At 41.8% G+C, this 23398-nt stretch overlaps 1 protein-coding gene across 2 annotated transcripts in view; it reads right to left on the bottom strand.

Annotated features, from left to right (window-relative positions):
* Window positions 1-23398, bottom strand: part of LOC143134245 (immunoglobulin superfamily member 1-like) — a 40993-nt gene that overhangs the window by 16517 nt on the left and 1078 nt on the right. For both annotated transcript variants that reach the window (XM_076294461.1, XM_076294455.1), the window contains exons 2-7: window positions 20676-20711; window positions 17773-18117; window positions 16980-17258; window positions 3473-3817; window positions 3020-3298; window positions 507-938 (exon numbers count right to left, since the gene is read on the bottom strand). In XM_076294461.1, coding sequence (XP_076150576.1) covers window positions 507-938; window positions 3020-3298; window positions 3473-3817; window positions 16980-17258; window positions 17773-18117; window positions 20676-20711 — 1716 coding nt within the window. The remainder of the gene's footprint in view (window positions 1-506; window positions 939-3019; window positions 3299-3472; window positions 3818-16979; window positions 17259-17772; window positions 18118-20675; window positions 20712-23398) is intronic.

Raw genomic sequence — 23398 nt, forward strand, 5'->3', positions numbered from 1 at the left:
GGGATATGTCTGCGAGGTGTTTTGCCAAGTTCCATGCGTAGCCTACTGCTTTTAAATGACTTTGTGTACCTGATGGCTTGCCTTAATTCGCGATGTATCCGAAATAGTTGCAGATTTCACTGCACCTTTTGTTTTATCCACAAGGCCTAGAACTGTCGGCAAAGAACTATGACGTTGGCTGCGCACTCACTCACTCAGAGCTGCCTGCTTGACACGCCCACTTGCCTAGATGCGTGAAAGGAGCAGTGAGAACAGCAGTTCACACAGACACAGAACGTTATTATTTTAATAAAGTATCGATTCTAAAAACGTCTGAAATCGTATCGTTTTTTGCGTGAAGGCATCGCGATACCTTTTTAGTATCGATACACCGTGCAACACTATAGGGGAGCTTTATGTGTAGTGGTGTTACCTTTAATCCAGATCAACATAGGGGAGCTGTATGTGTAGTGGTGTTACTTTTAATCCAGATCAACATAGGGGAGCTGTATGTGTAGTGGTGTTACCTTTAATCCAGATCAACATAGGGGAGCTGTAGGTGTAGTAGGCAGGCTCTCCCCTCTCTGCTCGGCACACGTAGAGACCTGAGTGTTCAGGAGCAGCAGGGTTGAGGATGTAGTAGTCGTCAGCTTCTTTTCTACCGTCTGAAACGAGCTCCAGAGAATATCTTGTATCACCGTTCCAGTGTGGCATCTCTGAAAGTTCATCTCTGAACGGAACAACTCTGTACCAGAGGAACCTCCAGTCTACTGAAGACTTTTCCACCATACAGCGCAACTTAACAAAGTCTCCTTTTTCAAACTGTTTTCCTTCAATTGTCCAGGCGCCAGATGCATGTCCACTTCCAACAAAGCGCAAATTAGCTAAGCCTTCTTTTTCAAGTAGCATTCCTTCAACCATCCATTTGCCAGATTCACTTGTTATATATACCCTAACATCTGTAAAAGATGAAAGTATGTCATAAAACAAATAATGACTGCTCTCCTTTTCGTTCTCCCATCTAGTTGTGCAGTGTGTAAACCACCTTGACTACTAGAGATGTACTAGTAGGCTGAGACCAGGAATAGGCATATATCTCAGTAAAGTTGAAATTAAGATAAACAAGAAAATGACCAAATCTCATTTCATATTGCCCCCCAGATGTTTTGGGTAGGAAGGGAAAATTAGAAGAAAAAACATAAAACTTTTCTAAAAAAAGAAAAATCATATTCACTGTAGTGTCTTAGCTAGTGATTGGGCTTAATAAAACACGGAGATCTCTTCATGGGCTTTTACTGAAGACCATTGCAAACATTACAAAAATGTATGACGTAAGACGCACCATACAAAGAATCGTAGCCTACCAACAGAGAGGCTATTGCAGGAGCCTGAACCATAACACTCCTTCCTTCTACAATCTACGTTGTATAGAAAAGAAAACAAATAATGCAGATCTTCACAACCTACCTGCTTCCAAACAAGCACAGAATGTAACTATAAAAAAAATACTGGTTGACCACTATCACTAAGATATGGCCTACAGACTTAATCTGTCTGGTGGGTTTCGTGTTCTCTGTGGATATCTAGACCAGGGGTGGGCAAACTTTTTGGCTCAAGGGCCACATTGGGTTTTGAAAATTGGCCGGCGGGCCGCACAACACGACACACGCTTAAAAAAATACATTTTTTATAGCCTATAATTTAGTATGAAAAGTATTTGTTTTAAAATATGAATTGCTTAAAAATACTGCTAATTTTATGCTGTTTAACAAATGTATAAATTGTGCACTGTCGCTTTAAGACAGTCGCTTTAATTCACGTTTATTTCTCAATGATCTTCTGCCTGTTCCGCTATGGCTAGTGCTGTACCTACGGCTGGGCCCTCTCACAGTTTTTAAATGGTCAGTAGTGAGAACTACTGTTGCCTTCATGATTTCCTTTTAAAACTTTCTTATAAGAAGGAGATATCAATAATCAACAATCACAAGCCAGCTGGAATCTGCGCTCTCTCTCCCTCTCGTGAGTGCAGACGCGTTTCCAATTAAATGGATTGCATAATGTTCACGTTAGATCTGCTGCAAAGGAGATAGTTAACTTAGTTTAACATGATGTTATCTCTATTTAACATGATGTTTTGACATTGACATTGTAAACGTTATCTAAGGAGAGTGAAAAGCAGTTTGCAGTAAAGCTAACCAACGTCGTCTCTATCGCAGGAAAAAAATAGCGAGCAGCCTGATAACTAAATAAAATGCTCGGCGGGCCGGATGAAAGTGCTTGGCGGGCCGCAGTTTGCCCACCCCTGATCTAGACAGTACTATAGTCTCTGATTCCCTCCCCGATCCTTCATCCAGTTGTCTTCAACAATGTGTAATAAGCCACATCTCTATGATATGATAAATTGATTAAACCTAGCACAACAAACCATTCTCAGGAAGGAAAAGGCCAAAAAAAACTAATGGAAGTAGGGTATTTCAAGAGAAAAAGAGCAGTATATGACAGCACACGATTTGTACTTGTTTGCTCACAAGTGGATATAGTATAGGACTATATCATCAAACTACACTCTGATACCCATGCAGAAAAATGATAATGACCATGATAATGACGGCCCCTATGAGATCTCATTCCAACAAATGCCCACTGCCTGATATGAGTTTGACACTCCATCAGTGGCGTCAGTAGGCATGGGCATTCGGGGGCCATAGCCCCGGATGTTTTTTTATTAGCCCCGGATCTCTGACACTTTTTTTAAAAAAAAAGCAAATAATGCAGAATCTATTGTTTATACTCCGATTGTAAAACCCTGAGACGAGAGCAGCAAGGGCAGGCAAAATTGAAATTATGAGAACCGTTTAGACTCTATGGGCTAAGCTGCTAGCGAAACCCCTGTTCCTGATTTAAAGCAAAGAGAACTAGAAGAAGCAAACATGAGCAGACAGTAAAAATGGCAATTATGACAATACTGAAGAAAGCTGAGATTTAAAGCCTCTGACCTGGTCACTACAGAGAGTCCTAGATACATAGGTCACTGACTTACCATGAACCTTTATAAAGACAACATTACTGAATTCTCCAGACTCAGACTGGCACCAGTACGTTCCACTGTCATACTGAGACAGAACACCGATGTGGCATGTGCTGTTTTCCCAGGATGATGCTCCTCTAGTGAAAGGACACTGGGAGATCTCCATAAAATCTGTGATTCGACGGAGAGTCCAACCAGTTCCATTTCCTGCACAGCTAAGAGACAGAGATTCAGACACAAAATAATTTGTCCCGTTGGGATTGATGTTCAGATGGTTTGGAGAATCAGGATCTGGATGTAATTGGACAGAAGAGAAATAAAATCAGAGTTCTACATTAGCATGGTGTATATACCAAATAAATCAAACACACACACACACATATATATATATGTATATATGTATGTATGTATGTATGTATATGTATGTATATGGTCAACACTTGAGATAACTCTGAAGTCACCCACCATTGAACCAAAGAAACACAGTGTTGCTGTAGCCTGTATAATAGACCGGCTCTTCTTTCTTTGCTCTGCACACATAGACTCCTCTTTGCTCAGGGCCAGTTAAGTTCAGACTGTAGGAGCCTCCAGCTCCTCTGCTGCTGTCTGACAGGAGCTCCAGGGAACATGTAGATCTGCCAGACCAGTGTGAGTCAGCAGGTAAGTCATCTCTGAAAGGAACTACTCTGTACCAGAGGAACTGCCACTCTGGGGAAGGGTCACCAATGGCACATGTAAAAGTCACAGAAGATCCTTTGAGAAGACGCTGATCTCCTGTGTCTTTGAAAAGATTGGGCTCAATTCTATGTCCTGGTGAATTGAAAACATCAAACAAAAAAGAACAAATGCATGAAACAAGATTAGACCAACAATCGGAAAGGTGATCAATTCTATAAATCTGATGCCAGTAACTCATTACATTTTAGCACCTGGACTCTTCTACTATGGAGCCATGCTTTTGCAATATATGCAAATAAGTATAGTCTTCCTGAAGTATTCAAGGCCTTGCCTGCAAAAGGTGCATTTCCAGATGTGCAAGCTCCATGACCTTCCACATCTCCAGGGACCGGTGGCACCAACAGGGCTTAAGCCTGGTCTTAAGCTATGCCGGGCATAACTCAGCTCTAAGTCCAACCTGATACATAAACCAGTTGCTGCACCATCTAGGCTTAAGCCTTCCTCTTGCTAAGACCGGGCTTTAATCTTACGCCTACTCAGTAGCAGGGGTAAGGTCAAAATTTAAGCACTTCTCCCAGTCGTTTTTACAGTGCAAACTACATAGCTATCATTGTCATATTTGTTTGTTAGCAAGCTAGCACTCATTTTAGCTAGACACTTGACTATGCCAGCCAGGCAATCTTTTAAAGGGGCTTTCGATATCAGTCATGGATAAAAAAAAAAAAACGTTGTTAACAGCAAATTGTACATTCCTAATAGGATAATCATAGATTTGGAAACACTTTGAAAAACTTTAGGTATCTAGCCCATCCTGTTATGTTTGTGTGCATAAAATAAACCATAAGCTAACGTTACGTTTGCTAGATATAATTGCCTTTCTACCTGTAACTGCATTCCTTGCATCAACGTGGTTGGTTGATTAACGCTATTTGGGATTGTATTCCTTATTCCAATAGGGCCTTAGCTCTTTCAGTCATACGGTACAGATATAGCCTAGATAACGTATGTACGTGGAGTTAGATTTTAGTGTTTTTCTGTATGTCATTCTTTTGGTTCTTTGTTTAAAATACTGCAGAAACTGTGGGGACAGGACTAATTGTTCCCCCACAGGAGACATCTTGAATAAGGCTATATCACTACCCGTTTTCCCCCCCTCCAATTTGACCCCAGACGTGAATGTATATTCTGGTATTATAATTAGCCAGGAGTTTCCTAGTTCTTTGCTTCAGTTCATTACCTTGGCTTCACCTTGCAACACTGTGCTGTGCTGTGCGTACAACAGGGTTACCAGAACTCTGTTGTATCCAGAATAAAGAACTATTCTTTCGCAAGCCAGCCTTAAGTTTTTACCTGCTCTTAACTACACTGGAATCTACTCCAGGACACTCGGTCAACTGTGTCTCCATTTGGAATTAAGGAGACAATTTCAATAGCATTCTTCAGTAGGCTCCTACCAGCCATTTACCATTACTGTTTACCATTAGGTAGCCTACATGTTTCCATTGTGGTCTTATCTCTGAAAAGATAAAGCTATATTGCGTCTCCTTTGCTTATTCCATATCAAGACAATACCAAGAAGGGACTGATTATGAAAACTTTATTTATTTATCGAGTAAGATATGGTGCAACTTCCAAGCATTACATGTCACACATTCGCCTCCAGCTGTTTCCTCCGAGGGGGGCGTGGTTGCTCTAAAAGTAGGCTGTAGGTGTAGGCTACTTTCAAACTTTCCAATGCCTTTCCAGTGCCTACACTAAGCTATTCGGCAGTTAGAGCTAACTCGACCAATGGTTGACCAAGGGAAAAAAGTTCGCAGTGCTCAATCCGAGGGGCGGGATAAATGGTTGTCTTTCAAATTCCCTCTGCACTTAATAGGGTAGCGCTACAACTCATGAGTCCCATGCGTTTTTCCACCAGCTAGTTGGCTGGTTTTCCTACCATCTAGTTGGCTAGATGATCAAACTTTTTTAAAAAAGCTTAATTTGTTTCGCGCTGTTCGCCAGCAGCAGCATCCATCTTCTTTGTTTTCAAGTAGCAGGGAATTCACGTGGAACCGTTGCAACTCTGCCAACATTATGTTAAGCCTGCCCACCGCCCGCCCACCAACTCTATACACAATGTGATTAGCCCATTTCACAAGATGGGGCCGCTGTGTAAATCAACTTCCTGTGGAAGAGCACTGTCCCATAGACAGCAAAAGAAAAGTCCACAGGAAATACAGAAACAGGAAGACGTTTTACCCTGCCAATTAAGGTATGATTAACATCAATGAGGCCGGACACCTGGACACTGTGAAATTGGTCTATTGGCCTGATCGAGGTTTAATTTTTCCAGCTCGCAAGCCAACGGAGAGTTGCTAGACCCTGGCTGCAAATTGCATTTGCTGTCGCTAGGGTGCGTCTAGATTTCTAGGCTAACATTGTCTTGCAACCTTTTGGCCTGTGACAGTGTCATTTTCAGTCAGAACAAACATATTGATAAAAAGAAAATCAACATTAAATCAATATTTTCAAGGGGTATGAATATTTTCTTTCTTAACTCAATACATATATGATATAAACGTATATGACTCTTCATATCAACGGATTGGGTACTGGCACTTTTTTGGTCCAATTCAAGCACTGTTTATATGTGTCAAAAGAAACAAATTACATTTGCTGCCGCTAGGGTGCGTCTAGATTTCTAGGCTACTTGATGAGGGCATCCACCAACAAGTACCAGAACATTCTTTAGTCAATCCTCTTTGTTGCTCTGACTGTTCATGACCCAATCAGCAACATACAAACAAAATGCAAACCCTTGATAAGGGCACCCACAAATACCTACAGTACAAATTCTTGAGTCATTCCTCTTTGTTACTGTGGTAATTTTTGATCTGATCAGCAACTTATCAACATGACAAGCATACCAAACACATTATTTAATCATTCCTCTTGCTGTGGCTGTGCTGTTGTTGCTGTGGCCATTTATGATCAAATCAGCAACAAACCCAACTGACACGCAAGCCTATGCATGCAGCACCAACAACAACCTAACACACACACAGCGGTACAATTTCAGACATCTCAGAGTTAATTCAGGTTACAACATGACCCCAAGTACTCTGCAAGCACCTCAGCCATAGCCACTGACTTTTGCTTTTACAGTTCCTTTCAGTGACGGTCCTTGAAAACCAAAATCTAGCAGAAGTGGTGTGGCTGACTTTCCTACAAAGCCTCTTGCCCTTATGTCCACTGGTCTTGTGTGGGCTTGGCAGTCACATTTTCTTACCTCTGCTACCAGTTTTTCCTTTCAAAGGCTTCCTCAATCACATCTTCAAAGGGAATAGTTAGCTCGATAAAGTAGATGTGCTCACTCTCCTAATACAAAACCATATCTGGTCTCAAAATAGTCACAACAATACACTGTGGAACTTACAGTTACCTTCCAACATCCACCAGGAGTTTCCAATTCTGCACTTTGCCCCATCTTCTTGTATTGCTTTTATTTGCCTGATGGCCACTTTTCTGCACCTCACACACAAACTAAATTCTACAGTGCCCAGTTAGCATCCATGGCCCATTGCTCTCTCCAACGGATCTTCCTCTTCTCAACACCACACAAGGTTTCAGTTTCACTTGAAACCTTGACACCTCTGTTGAATGTCTAGTTTGCTCTTCTTGTTTGCAAACAAAGCTGGTCACCATACTTTCCAACTCATACCAAGACCTAGCTCCACTCTTCAATTCTGCACCTGCCCAACAATATCCCAATGTTGCAGTGTGCCTTGAGCATGCTTCACTGCTTCTGCATTGACATGTCATCCATATAGACTCAGATGGGAGGTAGCCAAGTGCCATCGTGCAGCATCCTCTAACAACCCATTTTGATGCACTTATAATTACCTCCATTGCCATGGTGAAAACCAATGGTGAAATGGTACATCCATTCATGATGCCAACCTCCAAAAGTTGCAAGGGTGTGGTATACTCACCAACTGAATGTCCTCAAACTATGCTCTAACCAAAACTGAAATCTTCTCAGGAACCTGAAAGTAGCTGAGTGCCTTCCACAGCAGGCAGGCAGGCAGACAGACAGACAGACAGACAGACAGACAGACAGACAGATACTTTATTGATCCCCAAGGGGAAATTCAAGACTGTAAGGCACAGATCCAAAAAGACTACCCCGATATCTCTGCCTTTTTTCCTCGCCGTCTGAATCTGAGGCCAAATCATGGCATGGTTATGTTCCAAACTTAACCTATTCAACTTCAAATAGGAGACCAACCTCCTAACACTAAAGAAAATATTTCCTTCAACATTATGAAGACTTGTAGGTTGAAAATGGTCAATGGTTTCTGTGTTCTTCTCCTTTGGAATAAAAATAGTGCCTGCCTGGTGCCACATCTTTGGAATGGTTCCTTTCTTCCATTAAATCACTATGAGCTTCCACATACATTTCAGAACTTAAGGTGCTTACTTTGTAGACCCGATAAGATATCCCATTTGGCCCAAGAATGCAGTCCGTGCACAACCACACACACATTATCTTGCACCTTATTCCACCTAGGTGAGCCTCATCTAATGGTGACCTTCTCTCTCCAATTGTAGGAATGTGCAGGTAGTACACCATCCACATGCTTCTAATCATCTATATGTACCTGTTGCAGATATACATCACTTAAAGAAGAAATCTTGCAATTTTTCACATAGATCTCCGTTTCTCAAGGTCACGAGTACTGTCGGTACGGATAAACACGAAAACAATCAGTTTTACCTAGCTAGAGTTGCTAGTTCCAACAGCTAAAGTAGCCAGGCAGCTACATCGCTAGGCCTGCACGATTCGGGGAAAAATATGAATATATGAATATGAATATTTTTTTAGCTTAGAATTGATATTGATTGATGCCACAATTTTTTCCCCTTCACAAAGTGTACATACTGCAGCTACAGCTTCAGTCTTTAGAGAAATGGAGCTTGTCATTTCAAGTACAGTATCAAAAACAGAATAATTTCTTAGCACTCTTGAACTGCTTGCCTTTTAGAGAATTAACTGGCCATTCAGTTTGGTTTGAGACTGAGTGGTTAGTTGATTCTCGTCACTAGTACCCAATGTTTTTTGCAGTAGCCTACTCTAGGCTACAGATTATTTCTTAAAAGTTATTTCTCCACTACTGGTTTATTTATCAAACTGGTGGTTTCTCTACGTCCTTTGCAAATAGATCTCTGAAGTTCGTCTACAAAAAAGCTGCCATCTTTGAGATCCGGTATCTGGCGATTTTTCCAATGGGAAAATAACATGGGGATTTTGAATTATCGCACCTGTTAAAATCTCGCGGGGATGAAAAACTCTGAAATGCAGACGTTTTCCTGAACACATTTTTGTCCTCTGCCTTCGAGTGGATACTGTGATCTCCGGTAAGTGTAGACGGTACACTTTGATTTCTGCTACCCCAGAGCTAACTTGCAATGCAACTTGCCATAGGTAGTTAGCTTCAATTAACACCCGGATCTCCTTATATGGGCAAAGATGGCCGTTTTGGTTCTTTTTTGTAGTCGAACTTCAGAGATCTATTAAGCCACATAGTTCGGTAGAGATGTTTGAATAAATTAGCGTTTGCGATTGACAACACTATTTACAACGTTGTGATAAGTACTGTAGGCTATACTAACTTTGCAAAGTTAACTTCAATGCTAGCCTAGAAATCTAGACGCACCCTAGTGGCGGCAAATTAATTTGCTCAGCCTGTACGTCTAGTAGCAAACCATAGGGATTTCTATTGACTGACGCCGTGGACGTCATCCAATCACAGCGCTCTATTTTGTTAGAGAGTCTTAAGGCGGGCTTAACAGGATGACGACAGTCCTGCGACGGTGAACAACAAGGAAGGTGGCTATGGCGAACGAAGAGCGGTTGTTTGAATCGGCGTTGGCGTCAACTTTGTTGGACTTTGCTTTTCTTTGAAAGTTGAGCAACACAATGCACTTAAGTCATTCCTTTCAAAGAAGGATGTATTTGCTGTTTTGCCAACCGGATACGGTAAAAGTTTGATATATCAACTTGCTCGCTCTGGCCACGTCATCCTGCTCTTTGTTCTGATTGGTCGTAGCGCTGGCCTATTGCATGCCTAGGCAGTTTGAAAGACAATTCTCTGCCCGCCCCTTGGATTAAGCGAGGTGAATGGGTCGATTCCAGACTATACATTTCAATGATATAGGATGGCCCGCCAGGCTACTTTTGAACAAAATTGTCTAGGTTACACTACGACAGTAGTCTGCCTGAAAAGTCCTTGCACAAGCGGTGTGGGCTGAAGCCAACCTATTTGAGGGAGAGCAGTGCAGGGAGAGAATGCATGCTCTATTTCTACAATGAAAGAATGTATCTAGGCTAAGCTATATTTCAAATAAGCAATCACTGCGTGCTGCTATGGATAAATAAGTCAATATATTAGAGATATTGTGAGTAACGCAGGAATGGTTATTCAGCCTAACTGTAACTACTGAAATTTTAATAGACCTCTCCGGAATAAGTCCCACCTCTGAAACATCCGTGTCCACCCAACTTCCGTTCGTCAAATGTCTATGGGAAATAACATGGTGGCAAAGTAGAAAAAGCTGGTGGGCCGATTGGCCTACATACTTCTGCCATCTAGTTTCCACTAGATTTTTTTGATTGTCGATGCCGTTAAAGTAGTAAATGATTATTAATGCCAATCGGGAGCTAGTTCCGATGTACACGGGCGGAGGAGGGCGTTAAATCTCGCTCACAACCAGTCACAACCTAACGTGATGGTCATTTTCATGTGTGATTCACGCGTGATTTCAGTGGTCTATAAAAGTAAATCGTTTGCAAGGTTCAGCCTCTTTTGAACACGACTTAATTTTGGTTTGACTGTGCTGAGAGTTTGTTGGCTGAGATATTTGAAAAAGAAAGAAATCGCCGACAAAGACACTAAAGACATGACGAGACGAGATTTTTTTTTTTCACGAAAAACAGATAATGATAAGCAGACTAGGAGTCAGAGGCAGAGTCGTATTGAGTCGATAGCTTTATTTTGCATGACCTTGATCAGAACAGTAACATTTTCAGAATGTATTAACTCATTGAGTGCCAAAAACGTAATATTACGTTTTTCCTTCCCATGCGTTGAGTGCCAAAAATGTAATATTACGTTTTTAGCTTTTTTTTTAAATTACGAAACTAGACACTCTAACACACCTTATATGTGATTTTGGGAACTCTGTGATTAATGGAAATTAAATATATGACGATCGAAAACTCATAAAAACGCACAATCTGGACATTTTATCTGGACATTTTATCATAACTCGGTTGCCGCTTTGGGTCGAATCAGTGACGCATGCACGTCAGGTCAAAACCAGGCCATTTTCGTGGGTCTATCACTAGGTGGCAGTCTCGCTGATCACTTCCCGGAAAGTTTACACAAGTAAGTAACAGGCAACAGCTTGGCATTCAATGAGTTAACAACCTATCAAACATGATGATTTCATGCAGGGTTAGTGCCACCTTCGTAGACAGGCTCTGGTGCCACGAACTCCATTTCGGTGAAGACAAACTATGAAACATTGCCGTTGCTATGCAACCTTGACTCGGGGAGTTGCGGCGTCCGAAGCGTGCGTTAGCTTAGTGCTTCTTACTGATATATTTCTACTTTAACGGCACCGACAATCAAAAAATCCAGTGGAAACTAGATGGCAGACACCATTTGGCAGACACCATTTTTTTCTACTTCGCCACCTACAGATGTTTGACAGGTATGATATTTCAAAACGCCATGTTATTTCCCATAGACATTCAACGCCCGGAAGTTGGGTGGACACGGCTGTTTCGGAGGCGGGACTTATTCCAGAGAGGTCTATTGTAAGGCGTTACCTTACTTCGTCACCCAATAAAATAACTAAATTACAGTAGTGCGTAACTTTGTAATTCGTTACCCCCAACACTGCTAGTAGGCTACCTAGGTTATAATCAACATCAATTTTGTTTATATTTCCTGTCGCACTAGTTCGACAATGCTGCAGCCTTGAAGGCTTTCGAACTACCATACTCGCTCCACCAGTGAAACACGTGACTAAAAGGCGCTTTGTCATTGGCTGAGGGTGAAGCCCTGAACTTTGTGAGAGAAGGGAGAGCATTGCAGCTCTTGGGAGCGCTTTAAAACTCACAGAAAAAAGTAGTCGTATTTGTGATTCAGCCGGCTCGTAAAATTAGATGAGAATCGAAGTCATTTAAAAATTAAATCGCACACAGGGGTGAATCCAGATCACGATTTTATAACGATTTATCGTGCAGGCCTACTGTATTGGTACCCTGGAAATCCAGAGTTCTCGCGAGAGCACAATTTGAATTGTGCCCGCAAGATACTCTGGCCACGAGCAATGATCCAAATTTCTTCTACCTCTCGAGCGAGAGGGACCAATCAAATCGGTGTAGGCGGGACAAAGGCGAGCTGCACTGATGACGATGGTGCTGCGACGTCCGGAATCATCTAGAAAACATTGCAAGATAGCTACCGATGAACACCAGTTGTTTGAAACGGCTTTGGCCGCTACAATAAAGGATTTAGATTTGGCTTTTCAACTAAAAGAGGAGCAGATAATCGCCCTCAAATCGTTCCTTTGCAAGAACTGGATACGTCACACCGTGAATTGTTGTGATTGGTCGTAGCGTTATCCAACTGCGTGCAGTGAGAGTTTCAAATGCATGCTTGGTGCCGCCCCTCGAATCGGGCCGTTTTCATTACTCGTGGCCAGACCCTTAATCTGAAAGATTCCAGGGTCTGGTTTACCAGGCTACTGTATTGGGGCAGCCGTGGCCTACTGGTTAGCACTTCGGACCTGTAACCGGAGGGTTGCCGGTTCGAACCCCGACCAGTAGGCATGGCTGAAGTGCCCTTGAGCAAGGCACCTAACCCCTCACTGCTCCCCGAGCGCCGCTGTTGATGCAGGCAGCTCACTGCGCTGGGATTAGTGTGTGCTTCACCTCACTGTGTGTACACTGTGTGCTGTGTGTGTTTCACTAATTCACGGATTTGGATAAATGCAGAGACCAAATTTCCCTCACGGGATCAAAAGAGTATATATACTTATACTTATACAGCGCTACAGTTGGGGGCATGTTTGTGAGCCCTCATCGGAGTACCTGTTTGTACCTGCATTGTTCAATCGATCGGATTATCAAAATGGAGTACACAACCTCTCTCGATCCGATTGGAGATTTAGTCAAATTGGACTAAATCCGATTGGTTGAGGTGTTTACATGAGGCATTTTTATTCAGATTGAATAAAGATCAGTCAAAGTTCAAAATCCTTGTGCACAGCCCTTCTTTCTCCAGGTACTGATGGTGTGCAGTAGAACTATTGAAAAGTCAAAAACTAGTAGGCCTATACAATGCACACTGGAGGGTATATTTTGCTGACTTTATTGGAATGTGAACCTGATGAAGCAAACCGCGAAACGTGTTGTTGACGCCAAATAAAGTCAGCAAAATATACCCTCCAGTGTGCGACGTATAGGGGAGAGTGGGGTGATTGGTGCCAGTGGGGAAGTTGTGCCACCCCCTATTTCTAGGAAACTATAGAAGAAATTGGTCATGTGACCACACATTTTTGAAGACTCAGCCATTTCAATCATCCTGCAGAGAAGAGAGCCTCATTGCAGGAGAGGTAAGCACATTTAAGTTAAAAGAACTGTTTTTTGCCTTTCAAAGTAAAATTTCTATGATCATGTTTTTTTGATTGTTGTGTCAAAACAGTTATAGACAAGTTTGAAACATTTCACACATGTTTTAGTGCTTTGGTAAGCTACATTATGAGTCTATACAGGTAGCATGATGTTAGCTCAAATCTGATGGATGATGCATTTTTTCCAAAATGGTGGGGTTGGGGTGATTTGTGCCAAAGGCCCTGGGTTAAGTTGTGCCAGTGGCACCTCCACTTATACTCACCCCCACTTATAAATAATGTTTTAAACATATTATTTTATTGTAATTGTGCATTTTATTCTTACATTTTATCACTAAAACTATGTGACATTCTTTATTTTAGACCAAAAATAGAAATATACCACCATGCCACAGAGTTATAAGAGGAAGACAGGCAGGGCATACTGTATGGAGAAGGAGCTGGCAGAACATATAAAGGCACTAGCAGTAATGTTTCACGGTCTAAGTCCATGAAATGCTGTGAACTTCACACACACACACACACTGACCAGGAAGCCTGGGAAGGAGAGGGGGAACATCATCTAGGTAGTAGCAGTGGCAGAGTTGTCATCTACACAACCACATCCAACCACCTAAATCTGCTGTAAACTTCTCTGATCAACAAAACTTTAATCTCATTTCAGGTATGACTTCCCTCCACACAAGATCTACAACATGGATGAAACTGGTGTGACAATGGAAAATGACCTTTGATGTGCTCGTGTGGCGCAATAGGCTTGTAGAAAATTGGCCGTTGATGTTGTAAAATAACTTTAAATAAACCTTAAATGAGTAATTTTGTATTGAATTTGTCTAGCTTTTATAAAGCATTACAGTGTCTGAGATCAAAATATACTGTTTTACTTCAATAATCGATGGCACAATTTACCCCAATGCATTCTCTTCAAAGGCACAACTTACCCCGCACCGGGGGCAAGTTGTGCCAGAAGACCACTTTTTTTCAGAAAGCTATATCTCTTCAATACTATATTTCAGATTGAAAGTGATTGTTCCCAGAGATGCACCACATCCTGAAATATATGTTCATATTGTAGTTGGAAGCATTACTATCATGGCCTCCCTTTAAAGTCACTTTAAGTAAAAACTGGCACAACTCACCCCACTCTCCCCTACTAGTTTTTGACTTTTCTTAGGAATCAGATTAAAAGTGTCCATGTAAACAGGGGCTAGTAGTGACAGTCCATTTCTGATGTCAGATTATTACCAGAGACTTTCTAATGTGGAGACACAGCACTCAAAAAATACTCCATAGAAATGCATGGGGCTAGTTTGTAACGCCAATATGGCCGTTGTCTACACATATCCCACCCCTTCCTCGGCAAAACGTTGTCAATCATGTGGTGTGATGTGAATACATTGAGCCAATCATATGGTGTGTTGTGAAGACATCGTGCCAATCATGTGTTGTGATCTCGCCGCTGGAGCAAGATTGGTGTCTTGAAGCCTTGCGGACGCGTATTTCTGCCGAAATGGATGCCCTACGAGTGCCCAAAAAGCGTTGTCAAATGGCCGCCGAGTGGAGGAACTTGCCTAAAAGGACTTTGTTATTACTTGCACTAGACTGTTTTCATGTTGCAGTGTTTTACTTGAAGTAGCATTAATCAATATGAGGTAGCATTAATCAATATTGTCCCCACTAGGGATAAAATTTAAGCAGAGGCAGGGATATCAAGACCTGAAGAGAGGAAACCTTTGGGAGGGAGGAAAGGTTGCCGAGCAACGTCCAGACGCAGCTTCTCCAACTTTTGTATCAAGTTGTGGCAGTAATATAGAACGAAATGTGGTCAAGGTGTCTATTAGTGGCAACAATGGCATCAAACTTGATTCAGCCAAATATAATCAAGGACCAGAACGATCTGTTTTAGAATATGGCTTAAGTGGCTTATTTAAGTGACTTTTCTTTTTAAACTCTGCTGATATTTTAAAGCCCTTTCAATCGGGTTTTAAAGCAAGTCACAGCATTGAGACAACCTTAACGAACAATCTGCTCTACACTCTAGACTCTGGTGATAATGCCATTTTGATTTTACTAGACCTTGGTGCTGCCTTCAACACCGTCGACCACACCACTCTTTTGTCGCACCTAGAACAGTGGGTTGGTATAAGAGGTACAGCTCTTCAATGGTTCTTCTCATATCTTAGCAATAAATCATTCTCAGTGTCTATTGATCAGTACTCCTCATCCTCCACTTTTATGTCCTGTGGGGTCCCCCAGGGGTCCATATTAGGTCTGGTCCTCTTCAGCTTATGCTTCCTCTAGGCAACATAATCTGCTGCTGTGGTCAAGAACAGCCTTTACCAGCTCACTAAAATTAAACCCTTTCTGTCATTTAATGACCTGGAGAAAGTAATTAACACTTTTATCACGGCTGGATTACTGTAACTCATTCTACCTGGGACTCCCTCAACCACTGATCTTAGCTGGTCCAGAATGCGGCAGCAAGACTGCTGACTGGATCCAAAGTGGAAGCATATTACCCTATCCTCCTAGATTTTACTCATAGTTTTTAAAGCCCTAAATGGTCTGGCCCCATCCTACATTGCAGATCTCATTCACCACCACTCAGCTCTCAGGTCACCTGTAGCATGGGTCTCCCGCATGTTCCACGCACCAGACTTGATAGAGGCGCGATAGAGCTTTCACTAGTTTTACATTTAGGCTCAAAACACACCTCTTCTCCCTGGCTTTCCCTGCCCTTTTATCTGTATTCATGTATTGTCCTTTCTGTAACTGAGCTACAATCTGCTTATTGCACTATGTACGGCACTTTGGTCAATGTAAACTGTATTTTAAAAGTGCTTTATAAATACATTTTACTTACTTACTTTCTAAAATGTTTACTACATATAGCTAAACTGGCAAGATTTCATAAAATAAAGGCAACGAGAAATGCAATGACTTATTCATAGATAATCATTCTTCTGCCAAGAAATGTATTTCTTCTATCAGAATTGTTGCTAAGCAATGTCCAGACAAGACACAGCAACTCTAACTATACTATAACTTTTGTATCAATTTGTGGTGGCGCAGTAATAAAGAATGAAATCAGGTCAGCCTGAAGGGTTGCACTGGGTTTTACAACAGCATTAGATGCAATTCAGCCGATCATAATTAAGGACCAGAACTGTCAGATTTAGAAAGAGCTTTTTTGTCACCACTATCTTTAGAGTGATACTGTATCTAAACTTAAAGCAGCTGCAGCACTAAAGAAGATTTGCTACTGGGGTTTCCCTACACTTCAGAAGCGCAATAATAAACAAACTAAATATGTGCCTTTTGCAACAAAGTATGAACATAACTCTGATACAATATAGAGGGGCAGTGTTCCATGAACACTAAACTTCCTGGCTGTTTTACAAGCGATAAGAGCCTTGCTCAGAGTGTGGCAGAAGTTTGCCCTATTAAGAGTGTATGCCCCATCGAAATAACGTTATTTTAAAGGGCCTTTCATGTGTCCAATCCATCATGAAATTGAATTTAGAAATTTTAGAAATATATTGCTATATAAGCTTCTGACCCAGTCACTATACAAGAGAGTTGTAGATACATTAGGTCACTGACTTACCATGAACTTTTATATAGAAACCATTACTGAATTCTCCAGACTCAGACTGGCACCAGTACACTCCACTGTCATACTGAGACAGAACACCGATGTGGCATGTGCTGTTTTCCCAGGATGATGCTCCTCTAGTGAAAGGACACTGGGAGATCTCCATATAATCTGTGATTCGATGGAGAGTCCAACCAGTTCCATATCCTGCACAGCTAAGAGACAGAGACTCAGACTCAACATAACTGGTGCTGTTAGGATTGATGGTCAGACGGCCTGGAGAATCAGGATCTGAATGGAAAGAAAACAAAAACAAAAAAATAGATCTCTTCATTCACATGGTAACTCGTAAAGAAAAGGAAGGAACAAATGAAAGACAATCTCTTCAGTTTAGGAATATTTGCAATAAGTTAAATGTGTATTAAGTTAATGAAGCTAGAGTGAATACGCTGATCTAAAATAATGGGCATGAATAGCAGCTTTAAAATGGATAATGGAGTCCAGTTCACAGAGCTGTGAGGTGAATTCCAGAGTTTGGGTGCAATATAGGAGAAGGCCCTAGCACACATTGTGCCAAGGTTGATGGCTGGTGTTGCCAACTGGTGAAGTTCAATCACAGAAGAACATCCGTCAGGCTGTGATTTATAGGCATGATACCCATACTGCCATATAACCAGTGTTGCCAGTAGACATTTAGAATTATTCATACGGTATATATTCATAAATATAGCCTGGTGCTTTATAATGAATTTGGTACTATTATATAAGCCACTTTCAGATTTGAGATAACTCTGAAGTCACCCACCACTGACCCAAAGAAACACAGGGTTGCTGTAGCCTGTATAATAGACCGGCTCTTCTTTCTTTGCTCTGCACACATAGACTCCTCTTTGCTCAGGGCCAGTTGAGTTGAGATTGTAGGAGCCTCCAGCTCCTCTGCTGCTGTCTGACAGGAGCTCCAGGGAATATGCAGATCTGCCAGAAGTGTGTGTGAGAGCAGGTAAACCATCTCTGAGGGGGACCACTCTATACCAGAGAAACAGCCAATCTGGAGAAGGATCACCAGTGTCACATGTAAAAGTCACTGATGCTCCTTTGGACAGACACTGCTTCTCCTTGTCATGAGTGAGTTTGGGCACATTTCCACTTTCTGGTGAATCGAAAAAATATAAAAATAAATTCATATCTGGGTTCGTATTAAAAAGAATCTTAAAGCAATGATCCTCAAGTAAGTTGCATTAAAAAAGAAATCTGGCAGATTTTTACATGGATCTTGATCGCTAGGCGTCGCCGAGTACTGTTGATAGGAAAAATCACGACCAAAATCGGTGCTACCGAACTGGAGTAGCTGCAGCTAATGGCCAGTTCTCCCAGTGAGCTACAATGCTAAGTCTGGGGCATCATCTAAACGTTCCTTTTTGCCTCTTAACAGACTCAAAACGTCTGTTAAGAGGCAAAAAGAGGTCTGTTAAGAGGTCTGTGCAACATGAGCAGGGTCCTTACGTGACAAAACTATGCGTTTTCTACTCATTATTGTGAAGAAAACGATTCAAAGTTTGTACTGTCACAAGTACACAATACTCTGTTTAACTTTTCCTGCAACAACTGCATTCCCACAATACTTCAGCAAGCTCAGGCATCATTTGGACCGTTTCCATGTAGGTACAGAGTCATTAATATATTCATAAAAAAGACAGTGCTCAATTAGGTGCATAAGGGTTGTTGGTTCGATCCCCGACCAGTAGGAAAAATGTGGGTGGGGGAAGTGGTTGAGCACTGCTTTGGCCAGGTGTAAATTGGGGTGCTCCTAATTAACGACCATCTTTGGAGGAAGGGCTCTCTGACAGTTATAACTCTCTAAGTTAGAAATAATCACGCCTCCCTTTTGATGCTGTAACTTGCATAAGATTGACTTAGTCTTGAAAGTGTTGTGAATCAGAACCCTTTCTGTAAATGTACATACTGTGTGTTTCTTCTGGTCATTTGTTATTTTGTTGTGTATCCCTTGTGTCTTTGGTTTGTAGTCAGAGTATCCTTGAATTCAATAGGAGCCTATCTCCAGGTGTGAAAACATTAATGTTTGTATAACGGTATGGGACCAGGCCTCTGAGAGACATCCCAGAACAGGAAAACCTGGGGGGGCGCTGTGGCGCTACAGGCTACAGCGCCCATACAGGCTACAGCGCCCATACCATATACGGGTCCGAGTGCCCACGGGGACCCAGGTTCAAATCCGACCTGCGGTCATTTCCCGATCCCACCCCATCTCTCTCTCTCTCCCACTTATTTCCTGTCTATCTTCACTGTCCTGTCAGAATAAAGACAAAAGGCCAAAAAATATACTTTAAAAAACATGTCCCTATCTTCCCTTTCTATTGCATATTCAAACTGGGTTGGACCTAGAGGTCACTACTTCTTTTGTTGTAACATAAGTTAATATTAACCTTTTCTATAGTCAGAGAATATTGGTGAAACCCATGATGGGGTGACACAAACATGTACCTCTCCCTTGAGGGGCACTGGCCCCTCATTGAAAAGGATAAAAGCCTGTTCCTGATTTTCCATCGTCCTGACTGAGTCTCCAGAGAAATATGGTAGTAAAAATTATGCTATCAATGCAGAGACCAAATTCCTTGTATACGCAAGTATACTTGGCCTACAAACCTGATTTACATTTACATTACATATTTTTGAGGGGAAATAAACTATTTTGGGCTTTCCTGGAAGCTGAGGTATGTGACAGTACAAACTTTGAATTCAAACGGTTTCTTCACAATGAGTAGAAAATATAGTTTTGTAACGTAAGGACCCTGCTCATGTTGCACAGACCTTTTAATGACATATTGAGTCTGTTAAAGGTACACTATGCAGGTTAAGGTATTTTTGGCGACTGCTATTGTAAAATTTATCGTGACTTATCCTCCTGTACACAATTAAAATGCTTTTGTTGTGGAGGTGAAGGATTAACAACAGGCAAAAACTTCAAATCTCCAAAGAGGTATATCTCCTGACAAGGTAATGTTCACGATTCTCGCGAGACTTGGCGGGCCGCCGTTTTTGGAAGTTGCATGGCTGGTTTTCTCGGTAGGGACTACTACATCTATACTGTATAGCTATAGCAATGCTAGGTGAACGATTCGCCTATTACAAGTTTGTTTACCATCAAATTGGCTTCATAAAGGTGAAAATCTTGCATAGTTTACCTTTCAGAGACAAAATGGCAAGTTTAGATGATGCCCCCACACCTAGCATTGTAGCTCCAATAGCTAAAGCTACTCCAGTTCGGTAGCACCGATTTTGGTCGTTTTTTTATCGACAGCACTCGGCGACGTCTAGCGATCAAGATCCGTGTAAAAATCGGCCGGATTTCTCCTTTAAGATATTTGAAGGCAACATGCTGATTTTATGTGATCCTCTACTTTACCTGCTAACACTTTTAGCTAACACTAGAAAAAATGTTGGATGGGAGGTCATCGCTCAGCCCTTAGGGTAAAGGCACGGACTATATGGCTCTTGGGTGGATAGGTCCAGATAAACTGAGATCTGACTGGTGTCTGAATCACAACTTTATAAGAATGATCATATTTAGGCCTACAACATCTTTGAAACATCTTCGCTTTGGACAAAAGCGTCTGCCAAATCCCATAACCATAACCATCTATGATACAGGTATGAAACTGTCTATATTCATCAATGGTAAGCAATTACCATGACAGTGTCCACAGTCTATGAGTGACAAGAAACCTGAAACACAAACACATTAGAGACACATTATGCAGAGTATAGTGACAAACACATCAAGTGTTGATGATCAGCCAGATACATCAGTTAAATAGCTGCTCTGATTTGACAGCTTCATTGTTTACAGTACATCTGGCTTGCAGGAAATCAAGAGGTCATTTAACATTCCCTGATTTTAGTGCTTTTTATTAACAAAATCTCATTTTACGAAAACGTATTACAGGCCACTGTATTAAAGCAACCTGATACACCTATAGTCTATACTACATTCCATGAACATAAGATAGTATTACACAATGCTGGATTTTTTCTGGGCAGATTAGTTTCACTTCTTTCTTTTCACATCCACTGTTCACTGCCTTCTCACTTTCCGACATCCATTTATCACGTGTAATTCCGGCAAAAATTGACCCCAGGGTGTTTTTCTGCATTAAAACACATCAAATAAGCCGTGGAGACAGTATTTTTCGTTGATCAACCACTACAGAGCTTAGCCCGGTATATGCTACAGCCCCAACTCGCCAACAGTGGATTAGCTAGGGGCAGTGAGCCAAATGCTTCCCAAATAGAATTTTTGAACCAAACCTCGTCAGTAGCTCCCTCAGGGTCCCTACACATAATAATAAAATAATAATAATAAGTTTTATTTATATAGCGCCTTTCTCAGACTCAAGGTCACTTTACAAAGTCAACACAAATAAAGCAAGACAACACAAAAACAAACAGACAGTAAAAAAAAGGGCATTTGCGATGAGTCAAGCGGTGGCGGAAGGTGAAAAGTGTTCCTGAAACAGAAAGGTCTTGAGGTGAGCTTTGAAGAAAGGAACATAAAATGAAGCATCAGCAACGTAGCTAACTAGGTTGTTGGTGCTTCGTTTTATGACCAACCATAGATATGTAAGCAACGGTGCCTAGTCATTCATGTTAACTGAGCTCGCTTCGTTTGATTTTTTTCACAGCAAAAGATAGATAGATAGCTACTTTATTGATCCCCAAGGGAAAATTCAAGCACAACATAAACATAAACAGGATGATAAAAAAACAAATCCACATGACTAAAATGATCAGTAAAATACACTAAAGATACTAGAACAAGGATCCACATGAATGTACTGTACTGTATAAGCATGAATGATCCACATGAATGTAATGTAATGGATAAGCATGAGGCACTTGCAGTGACAGGGCAGGGACTGACCCTGTGATTTAATATGCCGTGGTAAGGTGCTCAGTAAGGTGTGTGTCATGGTGGTAGTGCAAATAAGTCCAACAGTGCAAACAGTGCAGGGTTAAAGTCTAGCGACCAGCATTAAATATGGACAATATAAGAGACCAGTATTGACAATATAATAAGAAAATATATAACAGTTATAGTATAATTATATGGACAAAATGTTAAACATAGTTATATAAGAATTATAGCAGCAGTGCAAGGGTAGCTTTGCAGTAGGCTATCAGCCATTGGTCAAGTATGATGTGATGTTACACAAGTATGATGTGATGTTACACAAGTACTCAAGTATGATGGCTTGTACATGGGCTATGGTGCCTCTGTTGAAGGTGTTGAGGGCAAGAGTTGGTAGAGTGGCCTGCTTGAGTCTCCCACTGTTTGGTTTTAAATGAAATAGTCCTGCAATGTGGGGAAAGGAGCCTGTGGCCACATTCTAACTTCCAAGAACCAGTTTTTCCTGTTTCATTGTGTATATGCAGTTTTTTTTTAAGTTACCGTGCTGTCAATATAGAACAGACGGGATGGCAACATCTAGACGTATAGCTCCTCTAGCAACAGGTTTTTTTTAATGATGCAAACTCAACCACCTACACCTCAACACTGCAAAGATCAAGGAGACAGTGCTGGATTTCCGGAGGTCTAAGCCCGCTCTGCTGCCAGTCACCATTGAGGGGGTCAATGTGGAGGTGGTAAACACTTACAAGTATCTGGGGATACATCTGGATAATAAACCAGACTGGTCAGTCAACACTGAAGCACTCTACAAGAAAGGGCAGAACAGGCTGTACTTCCTGAGGAGGCTGCGGTCCTTCAACGTCTGCAGCAAGCTCCTCTGGATGTTCTAGTCTGTTGTTGCCAGCGTGGTATGCTGTGGTATGCTGGGGAGGAAGCACTAAGAAGAGGGATGCTGGGCGACAAGACAGGCTGGTAAGGAAAGCTGGCTTTGTCTTGGGAGCTGAACTGGAGTGCATCACTTCAATATCAGACAAAAGGACCCTGAACAAACTAATCAACATCTTGGACAATGACTGTCATCCACTCCACAGCACTATCATAAAGCAGAAGAGCTTGACCAGTTGGAGACTACGCTCACTGCCATGCACAACTGACAGACTGTCATTTGTCCCCAGGGCCATACAACTCTTCAATGCTTCACTTAAAAGAAGAGGAGAGTTAGACTTCTCTGCATTGTGTGATTAGAGTGGGGGAGGGGGGGGGGGGGTGATGAAATGGTATGTGTATGGGGGAGGGGATTGGTGCGTGTGTTTGGTGTAATGTTGTGTAAATGTGTGGGTGTGTGTGTGTGGGGGGGGGGGGTAATTGTGTGTGTGTGTGTGAGAGGGGGGGGGGGGTACCTGTATGTGAGGGGTGGGGGGCAAGTGACATGGTTGCTCCACTCCATTATAAACAGAATACCAGCTGAGATCAGTTGCATTGTTTTTTTTAATCAGGGCAGCAG

This window comes from Alosa pseudoharengus, unplaced genomic scaffold (genome assembly GCF_046254945.1).
Source record: "Alosa pseudoharengus isolate Yale_2024_CS ecotype anadromous, Long Island Sound unplaced genomic scaffold, YU_APseudo_1.1 YU_APseudo_1.1_scf_1, whole genome shotgun sequence".
Classification (NCBI taxonomy): Eukaryota; Metazoa; Chordata; class Actinopteri; order Clupeiformes; family Clupeidae; genus Alosa; species Alosa pseudoharengus.